This window comes from Eucyclogobius newberryi, unplaced genomic scaffold (assembly GCF_026437365.1).
Source record: "Eucyclogobius newberryi isolate DKJ021-1_F unplaced genomic scaffold, fEucNew1.0.hap1 SCAF_15, whole genome shotgun sequence".
Lineage (NCBI taxonomy): Eukaryota > Metazoa > Chordata > Actinopteri > Gobiiformes > Gobiidae > Eucyclogobius > Eucyclogobius newberryi.
In genome coordinates this window covers 8,125,729-8,149,164 of record NW_027315779.1, presented here as the reverse complement: position 1 = coordinate 8,149,164, position 23,436 = coordinate 8,125,729, and the positions used below count along the sequence as shown (strand labels likewise).

The 23,436-nt window shown below is 41.7% G+C and overlaps 1 protein-coding gene across 1 annotated transcript in view; it reads right to left on the bottom strand.

Moving 5' to 3' along the window:
- tiam1a (TIAM Rac1 associated GEF 1a) overlaps positions 1–23,436 on the bottom strand; it is a 73,393-nt gene that overhangs the window by 37,545 nt on the left and 12,412 nt on the right. The window contains exons 2-8 of the mRNA XM_072445950.1: positions 13,601–13,690; positions 10,822–11,459; positions 7,414–7,703; positions 4,820–5,092; positions 3,946–4,174; positions 2,902–3,074; positions 1,621–1,845 (exon numbers count right to left, since the gene is read on the bottom strand). Of these exons, the coding sequence (XP_072302051.1) occupies positions 1,621–1,845; positions 2,902–3,074; positions 3,946–4,174; positions 4,820–5,092; positions 7,414–7,703; positions 10,822–11,452 (1,821 nt within the window). The 5' untranslated portion in view covers positions 11,453–11,459; positions 13,601–13,690. The remainder of the gene's footprint in view (positions 1–1,620; positions 1,846–2,901; positions 3,075–3,945; positions 4,175–4,819; positions 5,093–7,413; positions 7,704–10,821; positions 11,460–13,600; positions 13,691–23,436) is intronic.

Genomic DNA, 23,436 nt, shown 5'->3' with positions numbered 1-23,436 from the left:
GGCAAAATGCGATCGTCATTTATCGGCATAAACTGGACAACGTAGTTAATGTAACTTGCTCGGTATTTTGTTCACAATTTCCATTTCAGTTTGGTGCTTTCATTCAGTTTCCACATTGCTGCTGGAAACTTTGCCTTTGTCTTCATTGATTTCTGGCACTTGTTTTGATACGTTTCGAATCTTTGCTTATTTTGTATAATCCGTACGTTTTATCTCCTGCACTTTATCTTTTACCATTTCAAGTGATGTTCCTCTCCACTGTGAGATCATGAAACATTATTACGAGCCTGGGCTGACTGACAGCAGGTTGTTTATTTCACTCAGCTGGCAAATATCCTTCAAACCTTTTTAAATGGAGCATTCGTTATACAAGTGTGGATTACTGCGTTGGTCTAATAAGTGCTGAGATGTGGGAGTGTTGCCTAAGCATTGCTCACAAACACACAGCCCTCACCGGTCCCTGACCTGCCGCGATGTGCACAATGTATCACACTGTGGGAGGTGCACACGGCAACATGACACACTCACTGGACTCGAGCTGCACTAACGCCTGAGAAAACACTGCAACGGCTGATGCTACGGCTGTTTATCTGTGAAAACCATCCTTTAGCACCATTGTGTAACGTTTCAATCATATGAATAGAAAATAAAGCAGACAGATTTGAAGTTTTGATCAATTAAATCCAGTGGTAAAACAAGTTTGCGTATACTATGAAAACCAATGTAGGTTCCAGGTAACATCATGTCATTTAGTTGTGAAACCCTAATAAAACAGGCAGATTCGTCCATTAAATACACTTTTTCAAACTAATCAAACCTCGATAAATATATAATTTTTCAACAATCTAATATTTCTGGGGGGAGTGCATTTAATGACCAACTTCCCGAGCTTTAATGGTTCATTCATTGACTCAAAATGTACGAAACACAGACCTGCTCAAACAGGAAGGTCTATTATGTGAAGGCAAATTCTCAGGCTCTATTTTAGTGTGTACATACAAAAAGGTTAGTGCATTCAACGTGATTTACGAACACATCCAGACACGCACGGATTAAGTATGAGGCTTTTGTGCTTAAAGTTTCTCCCAAAGTGAACAAACCTGATTCAAGCTGAACCAGAACTGTAATTAAAGTCACTGGCGTTTACTTGCATGTGCACATTTAAACATCATTGACATGTCTTTGTGTGGCATTTGCACAATTATGAATGAGAAGAAAAGGTTATGCATTTGGAAACACCTGGGCTGAACAGTCTGTTGAGATGACGACATGTAGTAAAGACGTTTATTGAAAGTTTTAAAAAGAACGTGGCCATAAAACACTCTGAGGAGCTGGAGCGTAGACTAAACAAGATTGGCCAATGCAGACGTTGTCATGGAGTAACTATTTTGTACTTCAATTCTCAAATATTCATAACAGCGGGGAAAAAACAACGATTAAAACAAATGTATTTTTAATTGTGAACTATATTGGATGAAAGGCAGTTCAAAACATTTGAACTTTAAACCTTCAAAAACCATCAAAACTTCCCCATAACCTTTTGCAGATTTCTCATCATTCCATCTTATTTTCATTTTATTTATTAATATACGCAGGGAATGATTAAATTGCGCGTCAAACCTGCTCCAGAATGGTCTTCCTCTTCTTGGTGTCGGTGACCGTGGACAGCTGCATGTCTCCCATCTTCTTCATCTTCTCGTCCATGTCGATCTTCTGCTCCAGCTTCCGGATCTCGGTCCGGAGCAGCCGCACCGTGTCGTCCCGGTGATGCTGTCGGGCCAGAGCCGTGGCACAGGCCGAGTGGATCGCGGTGATCCAGTTCTCCAGCTCCGTCTGACTCGAGGTCTGAGGAGGAGTGAGGCTCATTATTCGATTTTTTGACAGTGAATCTTCTTACAATTGCAATGTATGTACTTTTTAAACTTAATATATTATGCTTTTGCTGAAACTGGACACGTTCGTAAATGTTTCATTGTAACATTTCTGCTCTTTAATTCATTGTTAGTATATCGTTCTTGTGTTATCGCATCTGGATGTTTTATCGAAACAGTTTTATTTCATTTTTGATCTTTTTTATCTGCACAATTTAATTAAGAGTGGCCAAAACAAATCAATTTCTCTGTGAGATCAATAGAGTCCTCTTCCACATTAGAGACGGTTAGAAAATGAACAGTTGAGCTCTAAATATCAGCAGATAAACGCAGTAGAAATGATGGAAACTGTCGGAAAACTGATGTGATGCACACGCCACAGCGTCTCTCTGGGGAACCGTGGCCATTATAACACATTCATCACCGTATATAACTTATCTCCTCGTGCATTGATTGGGTGTCACTGAGGACAGCAGTCGTGAATACAAACAGATATAATTTAACATCGCACAATGGGCCCTGCTGTGGATATCACTGTCACTCCGGACAGCGTGGCCTTTAAACATGTCACACTGAAAACAAACACGCGCAGCTAAATGTCATGTACATGTGTTCGCTCACAGAGAGTCGCCGGGGGAAATGAGGAACCCTTTTGTTCGCATCCGTCTTCCTCTTTTGGGAGCTTAATGTCCCATATTACATTAAACACTCTTTAATGAAAACAATAAAAGCAGCAGTTAAATCAAAATGGTTTGTTACGGACCAGTAGCTCTCAAACAATGATATATACGCACAGGGTCTTTCCATGCTTCTCGAAAAGTAGAAGAGTCTGGAATTTTTATCATGAAAACGAGAATCATCCCAATCCACAGCCAAGATTTGCTCCGTGTCATACCAACCACTGAAGAGGAACCCAGATACACCAGCGTGTAACTTCAACAAGACCAAGATGCTTCACTTATGCTTAGTATGTGGCATGTTGTGAACAATGTTGTGTAACAGGCATGTTTGGAATAGCAGCGTCTCTCACCTGGAAGAGGAATGCGTCTCCAATCGAGTTACTGAGGCAGAAGACAAAGTTCTTCTTGGGATGTTCGGGCACGGCCTGTACGATGCTGTTCTCCACCCACAGCGCGTGCTTAGGCGTGCTGTTGTGGTCTATCCCCGACCGGCCGTCCGTTTCATACAGGTACAATGTGCAACCTTGAGAAACAAAGGCAAAGTCATTACTGACACTGAATTCATTTAGAAAAGGGAAAAAAAGCAATCTATGAAATTTCCTTGGTAAGCACGTTAGAGGAGTTATGACCTAATACTGAACACAATTTCTCAACAATAACAGAGGCAAACGGGAAGGAAAACACGAGCTGGGGTCAGGTGGACAGTGCAGTTATTCGTTTAAGGACAGTCGAGGTGACAGACAGGAACGTGGCCGCAGATGCTCCGTCTCGTGCATTTGAAGGGGACAGAATTGGATTACGCGCGAGTGGAGCTGTAAAATTAAATTGTGGGCCACACGTGAGCGGGGTGAGGGGGGGTGAGTGGAGATGGGAACCAAGGGCACAGACGGTGGTTGGACTGACGTGATAACAGCCCGACTCCAGCACGAGGCGGGGATTTAACAGGCGAGGCCAAGGTGAGGTTATTAATCTGAGAGTAACAAGACGGTGGTAAAATGACACAAAGGGGGCAGTTTTATGGCCGCCATGAGTAAATTGCATGTTTTAGAGAGACAAGCAGCTGATGGAAAATTGTAGAGAGAAGGTAGAGCGTTATTTGTCCAACTCGATTTAGATTAGATTTAGATTAGATATAATATAGATATTATTATGCAAGCAGTATTTGTGAGGTATGCATTCAAGTAAATAGAAGCTGATATTTTCATACAAACCGCTTTTGATTTAGATAGGTAGGTAAGACAGGAATTGCAATATAAATCTTAACTAAGCTTAATTAAATACCAATAAGTTTAGCAATTAGCTTTTTACTATTATATGATGTAATATTTGCAGCATTTAGCTAACTCTAAACACTTTAAGGTACATAACAAACAGACAATAACGTACGATATTACCTCTTAGTGAGACCCAATAGCGTTTCCATTTGCGTCTTGTGGCTGTCTCCACCTTTTTGTTTTTCTTATGAACCAGAAAGTTCTTGACGGACAGCGCTCCAGCCTTTCGGACGGTGCCTTGGGGCGAGCCGACCCCGGGGTCGGACGGATAGGCGCTGCTGAGGGTGCTGCTCCGCTCATCGCTCACCGCAGAGCCGCCCTCCTCTGTGCAGTCTCTGCCCAAGTGAGTCTACCACGGCACAAACAGTGTTCGGATCAACGTCTAACCTCCAATCAGGATGATGATGAAAAGTCCTCAGAGTTCACACTGGAGGTTTGCCCCGTTTAAACGTGGGATTTTGTACTAGTAAATGATTGCGCGGATGCTTTATTTGACAAACAAAGCGTAACAAGCCAATCACTGAAAGGATGTAGTGCATGACAAGTGAATGAATCAGCTGTTTTCATGTAATAATAATCATGGTTATGAACAGTGTCTGTGGAGATGTTCAAAGCACATTAGAATGACTTATTCATTCACTCCAGTTTATACTTTTGTAACCACAACTGCAGTAGAAAGATGGAAGTGAAGCTGGCCCCTCAGACCACCACTGACTGTTAATGCAGACACTACATTTGGCCTTCATAAGATCATAGACGTTCTTCTAATCATCCAAAGTTGTTTCCCTTGAAGCCTGTACTGTCTTCTAAGTGGATTTGTTGTGTATTTTTGGGTTTCAGCTTTTGGATTGGATGTTTTATGCAACATGATAAGGACTTTTTCACATTCAAATTTCACATTGCATAGGTTTTAGTTCTTGTCTTAATGACCTGCACTGCAATGTGTCGGATTAAATGTATTTCACGTTGTATTTTTCAGTATCTGTGAACTTACCCATGCTTGATTGTCTAACTCTTTGCGGAAGTTCTCATAGATCCCTCCTCGGCCTCCTTCGCCCCCTCGTCCGTCTCCTCCTCCGGCGCTGCTGCTGCCGCTGTCGCTGCCGTTGAAGATACTGCTGTCCGCCGCTGAGTACACGGAGAAGGAGGTGGACATGGCCTTACAGCGGCGCGACAGGAGCTCCGCCTCTCCGTCCATCTCCGCGGTAACGCCGTCAATGCCACTGTCGCCGTATTCACTGCCTTCGCCTAGAACGCCGGAGATGTCCTGTAAAACAATACAATCATGTTTGTCCAGAGTATGTGGTATAAACTGGTACTTCAAGGCAATATTACAAGTGACAAGTGACATTTTGCCACAAAATATGACGACGAATAATGTTTTTTTCAGGTTAGGATTAGGGTTGATCAAATTAAGTTGTTCTAAACCTAAATTTGGACACCTTTAAAAATTGGCTGGCAAAACTATACCACCACTCACTCTCTTCTCTCACCGAGAACCAGAACAATACTACTTATTGTGTGTGTACTATTAGTATTATGGGTCCTACAGCTGTTATTGTGAGTGTTTCAGTTTTCCACTTGTATTTCCATTACACATACATACATATGTATGTATGTATATGTATACATACATACATATGGAACGGAACGAGACGCATTTCCCACAAGACGACACACGAGATTGGCTCCATGAGAACGAGATGTTTGTTGTAATTATAGCGTTTATTTTTGCTAGTGCCAGATGTAAAGACAAAGGGGAATACATGGAATGAGATTACTCTACATGAGATTACTCTACATGTGTTTATTCATTTCATGTGTGCATCTTGTGGCTAATTTATCCTGTGAAAGGTTGTGACTCGAGATCTTATCCCATCCCAAGCCTAGAGGACGCGTTAGATCTATTTTATATTTACAATATTTAATTTACTTGTACATAATACAACGCTGTATGTTTTGATCTCTTTTGCTATCTTTTACTGCTATTTAGAATCATTTTACCATTGCTCTTATTATTATATCATGTCTAGTAATTAATCAAGTAAATGGAACTATAAATTGGAAAAACTGAAAATACTACTTAACTACAGAAATACTACTTCTATCATTACTATTGCTACAACTATAACTACTACCATTCCTCCAGAGGATAAAAAAAATATTTACAAATCTTCAGTTTTTAAAAACTTTCATCACGTCAGCTAAACATATTCACATGAAACGTTTTGTCCTTTTTGCCTCAGACGGTCTCTTTTCTGAACAGTACTTTGTGTTTTAGCACTTCTCTTTGTTTCGCTGTGTTGTGATGTTTATTTTTATTTCATCAAACGACTCCCTCAACTCGCCAAGATAAATGTATAATGAGCACTTAGGAGGCAGTGCAGTCCACGGAGCCGGGCGAGGGCTGAAAGAAAACCCTGCCTGCTATTTTTGTACCATTTTTCTGCTATTGCATAAATAAAACAAGAGACAGCTAAAGATTTTAAGCCTGTGCAACTTTATCCACTCTAAGGCTTAGTAGATGCATTGTAAAAGGTTGTTTTGACCTTCTAAGGAAATCCAACGTTAGGACTGAAGCTAACAATCAGCTTGACAGAGACTGTTACAGGAAACCAGGTCAGTGCCTCCTGGACGTCTATACACTACGTGAAGAGCAGACCACACACAGTAAAAGTCTCTGGTAGTCATTAGTTTGTGTTTCTGGTTTGGGTTGTGTTCTCTCTCTGAGCTGTGAACTTTGACCTTCCACCATGCTGCAGTCGGGAGAGTCATTGCTCTTGAGGAAACGTATAAATAATATTAGTTCCTTTTTGGGGGTCAGGCAAGACTTGTAAAACACAAAGCTGGAACTGATTATAATAAAAAAGTTTGGCAATGGTCAATGGAAGAGCATGTACCACACGTGCCCCAAGTTTGAACTAAGTAAGAGTTTATTTACATGTTACTAATCGCTCTTCCTGTCCATCATGGCTATGACCAGAGGCTCCTGCAGGTTACATACGGGATCCTCCACAACTAACCTCATGTTTTTTGTGTCTTTTTGTTTTTTCTTTTAACCAATTTTTTGCAATTTAGTCATAAAAACTGAAAAAAAATAATAATAATAATCGTGAGGTGAGAATTGTAGGCAGCAACAATGAGTCGTTTCAGTTCTATTTCTTTTCCAGAAAAGTCAAACTACATGTGACGTATGTATGAAGTATCCTGTTTATTTGACAATATCATAACCTTTTTATTCAGTTAGTTTGATTTAATTTCGACAGAACACTTTAGCAGTTGTTTGGTGGAAATAATAAGTGCTGCACTGTCAGACCAGGCTGAAGGAAGCCAATGGAGTACTGTATTTAAAATGTCTATGTGACGCTGTATGTATGTTTTTCATCTAACTAATCCTTTCAAATTTGCCCGACCAAAGAGCTCGGATGAACGTGACTAAAACCGGATGGGTCGAGTCATTCCATGTTTTCAATTATCCTTCTTAATACTCTACTACTTTGTCAGTGTGAGGGTCTGTTTTTCAGTATGTGTTCTGTTGTCTCTTAAATGCGCTATAAATTGTCATTGAACTGTAACTATTGAACTCACCTGTGTGGTCTGTGCCCTCCGCCCTTGAAAGGTGGGGCAGGGCGGAGCAGCCATCCCCAGCCCCGACAGGCCTTCGGAGAGACAGTGAGACCTCCGACAGGGCAGAGTGAAGGCCCCGTACCCGCCGCCCTCATCGTCTGCGGGGGACATGAGCCCCTCCTCGCCCTCCTCTTCGTCGCCGTCACAGTCGGGCTCGCTGCGGTTTTTGGTGAAGCGTTTTCTCTGCCCTCTGAGGCCCGGGCTCTGCTGACCGCACAGATGGTCCAGCGACGACGCCCTTTCTGTCGATCCTGACACACACACGCAGGCGGTAAATGCAACAGCGTCACGCGGAATCCAGTTAGTTAAATAAAAGTGATGTAAGATAGACTCATCATCGTCTAATTACACTTTTATCGCATACTTTGTCACGTTTAATTCTCATTAACCTTGCATGGAAGTTTTGGAGTATTTGATTTATTCTGTGCTTCAGGGCTGTCCATTACACTGGGCGAGTTGGCTGACCACATGCAGAGAACACTTAACTGTGGACTCTTTGCAGTTAAAGCAGCCGCAGCCTCCCGTCCCGTTGATTTCCCGCTGCTCTTGCACAGCATCAAAATCTATTAAGAATTAACTACATCGAGAAACGGAGGCTGTGAAACCTTCATTCGTGGGGGATTAACATTACTTTATGATTTGTCTTTCCTGTGCATAATCTGTAGATTCATTTAAAGGTCTTTTCTATTAGCCTTTTGGGGGAAATACAGTATGAAAATGTTTTGTTGTTGAGATTACTTCATGTATTTTTATGATTTTGTATTTGTATGTTCAATATTTTGTGGTTTTGTGACAATAAACTGCTGGGCAATTGTTTTCAGATGATAATATTCATGATTCTGTTTTATGGGCGTACAATATCTAAGGGAGCCAGGTAAAAAAATGATCATGGTTTAGAAAGTAGTAGAAAAAGCTTCAGTTGTAGTCATCTGGACTCAGTTTGAAAAAATAGACGTTTCGACTCTCATCCAAGAGTTATTGTCAATAAAAGAATTTAGATCGAGAACTCCAATATTAATACTGTTCTGTGGTAAGACCCGCCCATTGGGAGGAGCCTTCCTGAAGTAGAAAGAGTTGTTTGTTTCAACAGAAACTCCCCCCTTGTATCTACCGAGCTAGCCTATTCAGAATTTTAATGGGCTATTAGAATCCTCTTTGTCTTTGTGAGACCCTGGCTCAACCACCCTGAGTACCTGATTAGCATCTAAATGTCCTGGTCCTGGTCCTCTACCTTTCCAGGGGTTCAGTATACCATTATAGATACCAGGAAGATGAAACCTAAGCCCTCCATTTCTGTTTAAAGAAGGTCTTTCTTTTTTAACAAAAATAGCTTCCTTGACTCCTCTTTCAAACCATCTTTTCTCCCTGCTTAAAACCTTCACCTCACCGTCTTCAAACGAGTGATTAGAGGCTTCAAGATGGAGATGCACGGCGCTCTGTGGTCCTGAACTTGTATTTCTTCTGTGCTGATAAAGCCTCTTGTGTAGAGGCTGTTTTGTCTCACCTATGTACCGTTCTTTACAGCTTTCTTCACTGCATTGGATCGAATAAACTACATTGCTCTGTTTTTGAGTCGGCAACTTGTCCTTAGGATGAACCAGTTTTTGTCTTAAAGTGTTTCCTGGTTTAAAATAAACAGGGACTTCGTGTTGTCTAAAAATTCTCTGGTGGGCTCAGAATGAGGCCAGTGCCTTCTTGAAGAAGGCACTGGCCTCATTCTCAGGCATAGCCCCAAAACTGTGGCTTCGCTATGTCGATGATACGTTTGTAACAATCAAGGAACAAGAACTGGAAACCTTCTCTGATCACATCAATGCTGTGGACCCACATATCAGGTTTACAAGAGAAGACGCTAAGGAGAATCGCTTGGCCTTTCTTGATTGTTCCACGATCAGAGGAGAGGACGGGAAACTCCAAATAGACGTATATAGGAAACCTACACACACGGACCAGTACCTGCTCTTTGGTTCCAACCACCCACTACAGCACAAGCTGGGTGTGATCAGATCCTTACAACACAGAGCTCAAGGTGTGCCCACCAGCTCAGAGGGCAAGAAGAAAGAGGAAAAACATGTCCGAAATGCCCTCTCAGCCTGTGGTTACCCTGCTTGGGCTCTCAACAGAGTGAAGAGAACCAAGAAGCAGGACAAAAGGGAAACTGAACAGAGAAGGAAGAGTGTTTCTATCCCTTATGTGTCTGGCCTGTCGGAAAAACTGCAGAGAATTTTTAGACAACACGAAGTCCCTGTTTATTTTAAACCAGGAAACACTTTAAGACAAAAACTGGTTCATCCTAATGACAAGTTGCCGACTCAAAAACAGAGCAATGTAGTTTATTCGATCCAATGCAGTGAAGAAAGCTGTAAAGAACGGTACATAGGTGAGACGAAACAGCCTCTACACAAGAGGCTTTATCAGCACAGAAGAAATACAAGTTCAGGACCTCAGAGTGCCGTGCATCTCCATCTTGAAGCCTCTAATCACTCGTTTGAAGACGGTGAGGTGAAGGTTTTAAGCAGGGAGAAAAGATGGTTTGAAAGAGGAGTCAAGGAAGCTATTTTTGTTAAAAAAGAAAGACCTTTAAACAGAAATGGAGGGCTCAGATTCAATCTTCCTGGTATCTATAATGGTATACTGAACCCCTGGAAAGGTAGAGGACCAGGACCAGGACATTTAGATGCTAATCAGGTACTCAGGGTGGTTGAGCCAGGGTCTCACAAAGACAAAGAGGATTCTAATAGGCCATTAAAATTCTGAATAGGCTAGCTCGGTAGATACAAGGGGGGAGTTTCTGTTGAAACAAACAACTCTTTCTACTTCAGGAAGGCTCCTCCCAATGGGCGGGTCTTACCACAGAACAGTATTAATATCGGAGTTCTCGATCTAAATTCTTTTATTGACAATGACTCTTGGATGAGAGTCGAAACGTCTATTTTTTCAAACTGAGTCCAGATGACTACAACTGAAGCTTTTTCTACTATGGAACACGCCTGGACGAATGAGAGATTACACCGACATCATGGTTTAGAGGCAATTTGTTGTGAAAGAGCAAGGGCAACAGTATTATCATTAATCATTGTTCCTTTTTGTTTGGAATTGTTATAGAATCGAAATGAAACCGACTTTCTTGACTCTAAACGTCTAAACGACAATAAACTTAAATACAGTGATTCAGAGGCGTGTCCAGGCTTTTTTTTCCAGGGTGCCATCTGGGCCAGTCCCGGTCCTACAGGTGATTCAATACTTTCATATTTCATATTCTTAGTGAAGAAGTAATTCATAAATAATAAGAATAGTAAATATGTATGTTTTATTGTCCTCTGATCATGTTTATTTACCCCTGATTACTACAGGCCGCGCCCTTCTCACCTGTGTTGCCTCTGGGATGCGTGAACTCCTCCTCTTCTTCGGCCCCATCGATGATCTCTTCAGTGCTCGTCAGATGGCTCAGGTCTGACAGAGAAAACTCCAGACTGTCTTCCCTCCACATATCTGCAGACTTCGAGCGCTTCTTTTTGAAACTAGTGCCGCCATCTTGAGACCCCTCGCTCATCCTCAGCATATACCTCTCATCTCCATCGTCGTCCCCCTCCCCCATCGAATCCTCTCCTCCATCCGGGGCGACTGTGTCCGCCTCGGAAGTCTCCGGCGTGGGCGTGGCTAGATTATCGTCATCCTGTTGGAACGACTCCGGCCGCAACGTCATGGCCATCCGCTGCGTCCAATGAGGGTTGATCCCGAAATCGCCAAATCCATCCGGAGCGTCGAAGGGGTCAATCCCGTTCTCCGCTAAGGATTGGGGGATACTGGGTGTGCTGGAGGAGCGCGTCGAGGCCTCGGAGTTCCTGTGTTCTTGTTTGACGGAGGAGGACAGTCTGGAGCGCCGTGTGATGGCGGGCTGTTTGGTGCCGAGGCGGAGGGAGCGGGACGTTTGTTTGCGGGAAATGTGCCCCGACGCATCGCGGTACAGCTCGCCGTTCTGGCTCTCCACGTTTCCCATGATTCAACTGTAATGAAATGAAACTGAATAAGAATATTTAAGAGACATATGGTCATTTTTAGCTACACGTGTATATGCCTTTTCTGAATATGATTGTTTACTAAGTAAAATTACATTGCATACATTAAATTACTAGAAAAAAGCCGATACCGTGTTTTCCGGGCTATAAGTCGCACCAGCCAAAAAAGTATATAAGTATAAATATAAATATAAGTCGCACCCCGGCCAAAACTATGAAAAAGGGTGCAGCTTATAGGAAAATACGATATACATTATAATCATTTAATGATTATTGGTCACCTTTGCGATGCCCAATCTGTAAGCTAAGCAGGGTTGGGTCTGGCGAGGACAGGATGGGAGACAATATCAGGTGCTAAAGTGCATACACCGGTTGTGTCCTTGGGCAAGGCACTTCACTCACCCTTCCCCCAGTGGCCATGCATGTACACAGGGGTGTTTTATTTGTCCATTATTTATTTATTAACCTTCACCTCATTGGGATCGAGACCTCTTTTTCAAGTATGAATGAGAGCGTTCTTGTGAATGTGAACGTGAGAAAAGAAGATGATGTGATGAAGGCTATTTGCCCAAACGTATCTGCTACTTTATGCAGCTTGCAGCTTTTGTTGTTTCATTTTTCATTAACGTGCACTATCTTGACCAAATAAACGCATCATTTCTACGACCTCTATCTTTTAATACTGAAATTATTTACTGGTCAACTGGGACTTACAAAGAATGATCTAACTGCTGACATTTTTCTACGAGCACAATGACAGTAAACCATAGTCAGTCTTGTTTTCATCATCTTCTGACATATTCCAGAGAATGTATATTCATAGGAACACACCAGTGCATGTACCAGTAGTTCTGAGTCATCATGGTCGATAAGTTGCAACAGATACAGAAAAATAGTCAGCAAACATAAACTTTAGGATCATCTCTGGAGTCTTGAGGTGTTTCTTCTGTCTCATATTTCTCATGTACATTTAAAGTAAACTTGTAAATGGATTCTTGGTTGAGAATTCATAAACACTGGGATGTGGAGCAGAGCTTAGCCGTTGGTGAAATTGCCACTGTAGTGAACACAGTGCCAGTTTCAGACTTGCATATGCCACACTTCAGACTCTTGCAACCTTTTATTATGAGAAGTATGAAGACGAAAGCGTTTGAAAACACATGAACATAACAGAATTTTAGTTTGAATCCCTATGTAGTTACTCAAAAGCGTGATCCTGTAGAACAGAACTATAAAAACAACACAACAAATAAAATAATCACATGTATTTTGTTTGCACAGCAGCAGCTTTTATGCAGAATGAAACAGGATCAGGATCAGTAGTTAAACATATATGACTATAGTTTCTAAATATGATTGTTTACTATTGTTTGTTGAAGAAGTGAATGGACGATGCATTAAATTACTAGAAAAAAGCCTTTATATATTATCATTATTTCATGATTATTGGTCACCTTTGCTATGGCCAAGCATCTATCAAGCTAAGCAGGGTTGGGTCTGGCGAGTCCAGGATGGGAGACCAGGTGCCATAGTGGTAAGGCAGTGTATGAAGTGCATACACCGGTTGTGTCCTTGGACAAGGCATTTCACCCACCCAGTCACCCAGTGGCCATGTACACAGGGGTGTTTTATTTGTACATTATTTATTTATTAACCTTTATTTGACCAGGAAGAACTCATTGAGATCGAGTGTTCTTGTGAATGTGAACGTGAAAAAACAGGTGAAAACTCGTCCATCGTGTCCAGAGAAAGAAAGAAAATCATGTGATGAAAGCTATTTGCCGGAGCGTAATCAGAAATTACAATGTACATCTGCCGCTGTATGCAAAGCAGCTTCCTTTGTTTCATTTGTCATTAACGTGCACTGTCTTGACCAAATAACAGTCTAAAGATGTAATTATTTACTGGAAAGTTGGTCAACTGGGACTCACAAAGAATTATCCAACTGCTGACATTTTTTTACGAGCAGAATGACAGGAAACCATAGTCAGTCTTGTTTTTGTCATCTTCCAACATAATTCCAGAGAAAGTAGAGTCATAGGGACACCAGCGCAACTAGTCCTGAGTCATTCACTACATTTTGGATCATAGTCTTGTCAAAGGGCAGAAACTCCAAGTGGTATTCATACCTTTGATGAAGCTGCAGCATCATCTGTGTCACTACATCAGTGCGGGAAGGTTTGATGGGTCTTGTGCATTCTCAAACGGCGGCGTCAACTCTGAAGGGAACAAGAAAAGAAGGACGTTTTATTGTAACTCCTGTAACTTCAAAGTGACCTCGTGTCAAATGTGGGATGAGAAGAGAAAGGTCCAGAAAAGGGGTCAGGTGGATTACAAGTGGAATATTTGAAATGAAAGCAAGGGGAGATAGCGGTACTTGGATGATGAAAGACAATAATGTTTCTTGTTTAAACTCATACAAATGAAATATGTGTACACAGACTTAAAGATCATTTGAATTAAGCTACTGTTGGGAAGCCTTGGGGCTAATCCTCCAAAAAATGTGTGTCTTTGAACTGCACCCTGAAACTCAATGCGAGGCTCAAACCGTCCGGGCGTGTGCAGACTTGAACCATCTCGGAAACACCCCTAGTTTTTTTTCTCCACAGACAAAGAAACACGCACACTCACACGTGCACGCTCTCTAATTGACAAAATGACAGCAGATGAAAGACGCTGCAAAGTGTGATTTTCTGCTTAAAACTCAATTAAATGATTCCTGTCAACACAACCTAATTTCCCGTAATACTAGCCTAGAGCTGCTTGGGATAGACCTTCATTTCCATAATGCGCAATAGTCTGCAGGAATCCAAGGTGATTACTCAAGATATGTACATGCATTGTTGAGGGTAATTCAAACCTGATATTTTGATAAAGGAACGTAGGCCTGTTGTACTTCTATTTATTCATTTATATCAGGGATGCTGCATATTAATCAACATTTCAAAGTAAGTATGCCAGCGCCAAAATAACTATATTGACCCATCGTTCCATAATGAAAGATGGAACAATATTTTTTGGAGCTCAATGTTTATTGTGTCCATGTTTTTCTTTGCACTAGTGGAGAACTTTCACGTTTGTAGTTGTAAAATAACATTTGAGGTGTTGAATAAACATATATGATTCATTACATATACTAAATACTCAAGTGTTTCATTGTGTTCAATAATTGAATGCATCTCATTGTATTTATTTCATGGTTAAGTTACTATACATCAGTGGTTTCAATATTGTTCATCATAGTATTTTCTGCAGCAACTACCGTTATGTTCCTAAAAACCTGACATACAGAGAAAGTTCTATAACTTGAGATGAAATAACTGTCAGGAATAACATAAACAAAACTGTTTCATGGTTGGTAAGTTGCAACAAATCTCATGTACATTTAAAGTAAACATGAAAATAAATTCTTGGTTAAGAATTCATAAACACTGGGATGTGAAGTGGAGCAGAGCTTAGCCGTTGGTGAAATTGCCACTGCAGTGAACACAATGCCAGTTTCACCTTTTATTATTAGAAGCACGAAGACGAAAGCGTTTAAAAACACATTAACACAAAAGCGTGATCTATAGAACAAAGACTATAAAAACAAAGACTAAGAACAACACAAAAAACAAGTTTAGCATCAGCTTGAAACACGATATTTAGTTGTTTGTGGAGGAAAACGTAAAAAAAGTTTTGCTAATTGCATCTTCTATTTAAATTTGTATTCGATTAATCTTGCAGCCCTTGTTTGAAAACTTCCACTGTAGACGTCCTGTATATTTATAGTGTCTGTTTGGTCCACGCTGCTGTGATGAGATGCAGTTACATAAAACAGTCCGTTGACCCTGATGCGTCCTGCTCCTCTTCCTCCGCTGTTCTTCTCATCCCTCCTCCGTCCCATCCGGCCTCGTGAATCTCATCCTAACCACACGATCTGCCCCCCGCCCCCAAAGCAAACAGCATGTAACACGCACAATATTAACGCGCTGAGGCTGTGCATTTGCTTTGGATCCGGGCCCACTCTTTTAGATTACATATTAATTTAAAAGGAAGTAAGAGATTTACAGTGCGGGACAGAGAATGGCTTTTGGATTTGTTCTTATTCGAGTTACAGCTGGGTGTGAAAACAAGCAATGCGTAATGTTTCCAGTCATTATAAAAAAAAAAAAAAGATGCATTCACAAAGACCACACTTAAATTAGGACGGAACCCAGAACTAAATCTGGACTGGACCAGGACAAAACCAGGACTTGAATAGGACCAAACCAGGACTAGAACAGGAAAAAACCAGGAATAGAACAGGACAAAAACAGGACTAGAACAGGACAAAAACAGGACTAGAACAGGACAAAAACAGGACTAGAACAGGACCAAACCAGGAATAGACCAGGACAAAAACAGACCTAGACCAGGACAAAAACAGGACTTGAATAGTACCAAACCAGGACTAGAACAGGACAAAACCAGGACTAGACCAGGACAAAAACAGGACTAGACCAGGACAAAAACAGGACTAGACCAGGACAAAAACAGGACTAGAACAGGACAATACCAGGACTAGAACAGGACAAAAACAGGACTAGAACAGGACAAAACCAAGGCTACATCAGGAATAAGGATGTGGTACGACAAAAGAAAGTCTTTTTTAAAGACATTTCCTGTGCATCAATTTGTCCACTATAAGGGGGTGTGGCATGGATTTGGCAAAAGTTCAAAGCTAAAGCAAAGTGAAAATGCTGATTAAACCATAACTCCTGCTAACTTCTCCATTCTGCTGAGGTCCATATACATCCTAAAACAATTAGTCGACAAATAAAAACATTGGTTGACTGAGACATCCATCGCCTGAATAATCGACCAGACGAATAAAGAACTACAGCCCTCATCGGAAATAATCAGACATATCTTTAGATCTCTGCCAATAACATAAAGATTTGCCTTCTTATAACGAATCTTGCCATTGCTCATTTTGAGACTGTGCAGCCCATGTTGTTATAAACGGTCTGTCTCTTCCTCAGTGGAAAAAAAAAATAGCAAACACTTAAATAAACAAGACAACCACGTCTGACACAACACATGGGAAATCCAAACACTTCTTTCACTTCTTTTTTTTCCTCTGGCAGCGTACAGTCGAAAACATTTAGTCTCTTCGTTTTCAGTTCCTGGTGCCCTACAGCAAGATACGGGAGGGAGGAGGGCGGAGACAGGGGGGAGACAGGGGGAGACAGGGGGAGACAGGGGGAGACAGGGGGAGACAGATCCCACATGGAGGTGAGGAAAGGCCAGAGGCGAGGTATGAAGTGCTGAGGTCAGTGCAAACGTACAGTGGAGGAACACAAATAGAAGAAGAGAATATTCAGACAAAGGACTGGGAGAGATTCTTTATTTATCACCTTGTTAGTAGTTGTTTATGTTGTGAAAAGATACAAAGGCGAGAAGAAAGTTAAAAAATCTGTCTGACGGTCCAAAACTAGAAATGTACAGTTAATACAGCTTTGATTTGAGATGCAATAATTATATTCAATGAAACGCTTGCTTCTTTTAACATCTAGAGCTCTATAGCTAAAGCTCTGTCAGTAAAAGCGTTGGATGAAGTGGTTTGGTTCAGGCTTTAGGAGGAGTGAACTTGATAGTGTCTTGTTTATGCAAATGGGATACATTTTACAAGCCAATTTATGGTGTTTTTAAATTTAAATATGCCATATTTTTCCCCTTCCAAATTGCTCAGCTAAATGGCACCTAAACCTGATGCTAAACATAAACACAACCCTTCTCGCCTGATAAAGAAATCTCAATTTACAGTCATTTCAAAGACAAAATCAACCCTTCTGAACTTGAACCAATCCACTAAACCAGGCAGGACTAGGTACAAAATGTGTCCAAACAGGTCCAAACCAGGACTGTCAGAACGTAGCAAAGTAGGACTGGGAAGCACCGGGTCCCTCATGATTTTTGAATACATTTTACCAACAGTATTTCGTCGTTAAACCACAACCTGAATATTTAAAACGTTTTGTTTCTCAGTCAAAGCGCAGTCACAAAATATTTCTGAAAAAATGTACAAAAAAATACTCTTGATACAGCAGCCCACAATATCACCCTGTATGCTCAAATTCAGCATCACCATTTTGTTTATTTTTTTATCTTTTTACACCTCAGAAACAAAGACTAACTAGAGCTTAGAGTAGAGTGGGAGAGTAGAGAAACTGTGGGGTCCTATTGTGCAGCTTTGAGTGAATAAGTCGACCGTCTATCTCTTCAGGCCTAATTGAGGGGGTTGAGACAAAAGCAGAAACATAATTATTCTCTCTCTTTCATTCAATCTTCGCTTCTCAGCTTGTCTAAAAGACGGCGGAGGGCATATGAACACATCGCACTCATATAAAGGTGGCATCATCATCCACACAGGTCGACCATGTGCTGTTAATGGATACGACTGGACTATTAAAACCTCTCCGCAGCGTCAAGACGATCTGACTAAAAGGGACATTTGAATAGCAGTTTTTCTCTGTTATACAACACACATACGAGGTAAATAAAGTAACCCCGCTAGGCATGGCACACTGGATTATGTTGTCATTTTCCCAGGCGGTAAACAGAGTTGTGCACACGCAGGTAGTATTTGTGACACGTTGAAGCGCCAGTGCACAAAGGGGGACAGGAGCTGCACACACATGTCCAATCCCAGGAGAGAAATGAGCAGGTTTTCCGACTCGAAACTCTTTGGAGAAATACCAAAGGTCTGTCAGAACAGCCGCGGCGCTCCGGCACTCCCCCCATTTGCCCCCCGCCAATCGTTTTATCTGTCCACCTGTCTCTCAGCTCCACCCGAAACGACACAGGGCTGCTCTCCAGATGCTTCACTCAAAGGAGAACCGCTGTGCAGCACCGAGGCGAACGTTTGTGCCCCCAAAACCTGTCAACTTTTAAACAATCGCTGCGGCTGCAAATGTCAAACAGAGAGTGGACTGGGAGTGGTTAAAACCTGCCTCTGTGTGTGTGTGTGTGTGTGTGTGTGTGTCTGTGGGCCTGCACCTTTCACATTCCTCAAATAGTTACGCTCGTCCCCGGCTTGGAGAGATGTCCCTAAAGGTTAAGGGTCTCTCTGGGGGGTAAACAAAAGAATCTGTGGCTGGGACCAATGTCATTCCACACAAACCAAAAATAGACTCCAAGAGCAACAGAGGAGAAAGTCAAAACCCGTCTGCGACTCGAAGGCCTGAACCTGTTTGAAGTGATGAACAAAAAAAAAAGACTTGTTCCAGTGTACCTCTGCGCGCACGCAAACCGGACGGATAATAGCCGCACTACACTTCGCCGCTCTCCACGTTTCCAGAGAGAGGGGACTTTCTGAGACAACACTGGCACAAGTCCCTGGAAGAGAGAGATTAGCTCCTTATTCATCCGTGCGGGATTGAACACCTCCCCCTCCCGTTCTCTGATTACACACAACATAGATATAAACCACAACTTCGTTTAAGCCTTTCGGGGATTAATAACAGGTTCCAAATCCACACTGTATATTATCTGTTTCATTGAAGAAAAAAAAAAAAAAAGAAATGCAGGAAAAAAATATTTCAAAAAACAGCTATTTAAGATTTACAATTTAATTTCTGGGTCAGTGTGTCTGTGTGGCATCCGAGGATCAACCGAAAATATAAGCAGCAGCGCCAATTTGTGTCAGTGTGGTGCTTCACTCCTCAAGTGTCACTAACCTCATTAAAGGCGGCGCGCTGAGTTTGTGGGAGCTTATGGCGTACGCTCTTTAACGCTGACTGCATTCGACTGTCTCTACTGCACTACACGGTGCTGGATTACCATATTTTAAAGGAAAATCCCTGCGCCGCCAGTCGACTGCAGTGAAGGCCCGGCTGAACGCTTGATGCTGCTGGTGCTGCTGCTGCTGCTGTAGCTGCTGCTTAGATCAGTGAGACTCTGTGTGAAATATACGCCAGGAAAAGCTTCAAATTCCACTTTATGATAATCGCTCGACATCAAATCTGAGACGTAGTTCTCAAAATCTTGAAATTAATTACCATAAGATTTAGCTACCAATTGTAATTAGTGCAAATTCCACTTTTGTTACGGTGTGAGCTAAAGTCTACTGTTGGTGGATAGACACGGATCAGGCTTGAGCAGGTTACTGTACGTCTTCATCATGGCACCTGTTAGTGGACGGGATGAAGGCAACACGTGAATTTTGTGATGTCTTAAAGCGACCAGGGATAAAGAGCACGTGAAAGGATTTTAGGCGAGCCAAAGGGCGTTTGAAAATGGCAGTTTCCGTGGGATGTTTTCAGTCGTTGTGGCTGGTAAGAGGCTACGGGTGAAGCGTGGGGGCAGTGAAAGGAGGTCGTTTTGTAAGAGATCCAGTCCAGCATTTCTTAAAGGTGCGCTGACTTTGTCCTCCACCTGTACGTCTCCATAGAAACAGCATCTGATAGAAACGCAGACTAACGGACCTACAGTACATGGAGTAAGCGATGAATTCATCTTTGAGTAGAAAAGCTGCTCTGTCACCCACTGTTCAACAACTACAAGAGCAAATCAGGACTTTAGAAGATTTATATTGTGCCACATACAGATATAAAGACATGGAGAACAGCTCAAATTTCTATAAATATCTAAAAATGCTAACTGTAGCTAAATGCTGCTACCGCCTGCTGTGTTTTAACATCTACAGAAGACTCTTTTTACTTCAACACAAGCTCTATTAAGACGCAGTTGTAACTCTTAAATGAGTTGTGCTTAAATCATACTTAATCATTTGCCGGAACCAACAACATCTTAAACGTTTTCCAATGAATCAATAGATTTCACACAGGCCAGACCATGTCCCTCTACTATAATGACAGATGGTTTTATTACAAAAAAAATGTAAGATAATTATGTTTGCAAAGCTCTGTATAATTACTGTAAAGATAGATTTGATAAGGTATCTTGCTGTGTCTGTGCTGCTCAGTGCTGAATTAGGCAAGTGCAGGTGGATATAATGTAATGGCTGATAGGGGTAGATTGGAAAATCCAAACCGTGGCTTTCTTTCTTTCCAGTCCCTCATATAATTTCTTTTAAGTCAAAGCCCTGCAGAGAATCCCCATCATACTGTCAAACCCAATCCAACAATGACTCATATCCCTCCCATGTAAAGCGTAAGAGGCAGTAAAAGACGCGTTGTTTAATTATCCAAGAGGATTGGGATGAGACATTTCACTCCGCTCCAGATTCAGATGGTAACTGCGGAAAGCCTTTGGGGCAAAAACAGCCTGAGGGTGAAGCGTCTGGCGGTGAGTAACAAGAAACATACAGAAAGAGTGTTTTGAAAAGATTAAATGGGACCACGCGGATGCAGTGGACTAAGAAATGCATTTATACTTCACTGTTTGATGTTCTAGCTCGGAGTTAAGGGATGAAAGGAACTGATTATGCACTAAGGGCTCGGCCATTTGACAGACGGAAAAAGATCAGATTTAGTTTCTTCATTTTGATCGATCACAATTTTCATTTGATTTGATTTGTCTAATTAAAACAAAAATAGCATTCAATATTAATATCCTGAACATAAACAACACAGACCGTCTTTTCTAAGTCTTCTCTGCAAACCAATTGTTTTTATTGAGGTTTGGCATTTAGATTGAAAAGACCCAAGGATATCTCTGATAATTTAGCGTCTGCGTGATGTCACGCAGGCACTATATGTTCTTGTATTTCACGTATTTTTAGCCAGTTTCAACTCCTTAAAGCTTCAACCGATTATCTTGTGTTTTATATACATCGATGCAATATGTATACTCTAATTATATAATTGTATACTGAACTTGATTATGTGAAATAATCATGTTTATTCGTGATTATAAATAAAGAGACTTTATTCTTCGCCTGTCCAGAGGCAGGAAAATAAAGAGGAGGAACGGAGAGAGGGAGGGAGAGAGGTAGACTTTATTCTTTAGGCTTTATTCTTTAGAATTTTGAGACGGAGCCAGTCGAGCGAGAGAGAGAGAGAGAGAGAGAGAGAGAGAGAGAGAGAGGGAGATGGGGAGAGAGGGAGAGACGCAGACACTCCAGCAATGGCTTCAGCCATTGCAGATTTTCTAGTCAGAAATGACTCAATCTCAATTAATATTTGATTAATTGCACAGCCCTAATTGCACACCATTATGCTGTCTACTAAATCAATGCATTTTTATATCACTTCTGGGCTCACTGCTCAGCACATAAAGAAATAATAAACTTTTTTTTTTTTTTATCATCGTAATAAACAGATTTTAAAATATAACGCCAGCTTAACAGAAACAATGTCTATGGTAGAAATGTCTTGCATAGTCTGTCACTTTGCAGACTGTAGCTCATTAACTCAGCTTTGCCTTTCAGTCAATCCTGCTACCAAAAAAAAAACAACGCAAAATCACTACCATTCTGCTAAATCCAGTTCAGACAAAGAGTGAAAAAGCCTGTTTAAAATCTGTCATTGCAGTGCATTGTGGCGCTGTCAGGAAGCCACATTCACAACACGCTGGCTGGTGAGAGAGCGGCTAAATTGGCAGGTTAATGCGTCCTGTTCGGTCGGGGGAGCCAAATAACAGGGCGGATGAGAGGCTGAGAGGGGATTTGAGGAGCTCAGGCGGAGGCGAGGGGGGCGGGGGTGGGTGGGACGGGACGGGACGGGACCGACCGCGGAGGTGGTGAGAGCCGAGATGAGAGGTTGTTATACCTGTGTGGGGTTCGGAGAGCTGAGGCCACAGGTATCCAGATGAGGGATGGCGTTCAGACATGGGCGAGTTGAAAGGGCCGCGGTTGATAATGAACGGAGAGGGGCTCGTTGTGGTGACGGATGTGGTGTCAGTTCAAAGCTCAGAGTTGGCGGTAGATGACCCAGATTTGAGACAGAATTGATGGAGACGGGAAGGTCTGGACACAGGCAATGACAAAGAGGTGACCCAGGTGTCTATGACAGCGCTACACCGTCGCTATGGTTTCGCTCAAATCATTATAGACGAGCCGTGGTGATACAGTAGATGTGGTGAGAAACAGGGAAGTTGTGGCTTTTAGGGGAAAATGGGCATGAATTTAAAAGGAAAAGGGAAAAAATCCAAAGATGTAGTAAGCGATAGTAAAGATACAAGTATTTTTGATATATTTTTATGCTATAAATGGCAAAATAATAATTAATAAGAACAATTTGTTTGGTCAGGTTGATAGATTTTCAATTTGATCTTATTTTTCATACAATAAATGCATTGTCTGATCATGTTGTACTGTAACTGACCGAAAAGATGCATTTATTGCTGTACCAGAAACAAATTTCACCGACTTGCTGTGTGGCTATTCATTCTGTTTCTCATTCAGAATGCGACTTTTAATATTAGTTTCCTGAGCATAAACAAGACATGCTTTGAGTAACAAAGCTCATTCAAAGTCTGAACTCTGGAAATTTGTATTATAATCATTATTATTACCCCTACTTTTTATGTTTCATGAAGGCCAAATAGTTTAAAGATATTTAGCAACAAATAGAGTCAGGTAAGCTATGGTTTTGTTCATGAACTGACTGTACGCTCCGGTCCACAGATGTAATAAGAGGTCGCTGTAGTTACAGAGACAGTTTACACATGGGCTTTTTTGGGGGGGAGGAACAGGAAGTAATCTCAGTCCATCCAAACACCTGAGTCAACAGCAGTGTCTGCAAACAAAGTGCCCTTAAAGCAGAGACAAGACACAGAGTCCTGCAGTGAGATTAGCCTGCGACGGACTGACAGAGGGGCTAAAAGGTTCAACAAGAATGTGGCCGACAAACAACACAGTCCTGTCTCCGCTCTTCACTGTGGGCTCAGACAACACAACACCGGGACAATGTTTAAAGCTTAAAGTCTTTTTATGCCACATTGAGTATATTGTCAAATCTGACTTTCTGCCTCTAATTATGAAAAAATAACGTTGGGGTACATGATCTTCTGTGTAGGAAAGGAAGGAAACTGATCGATG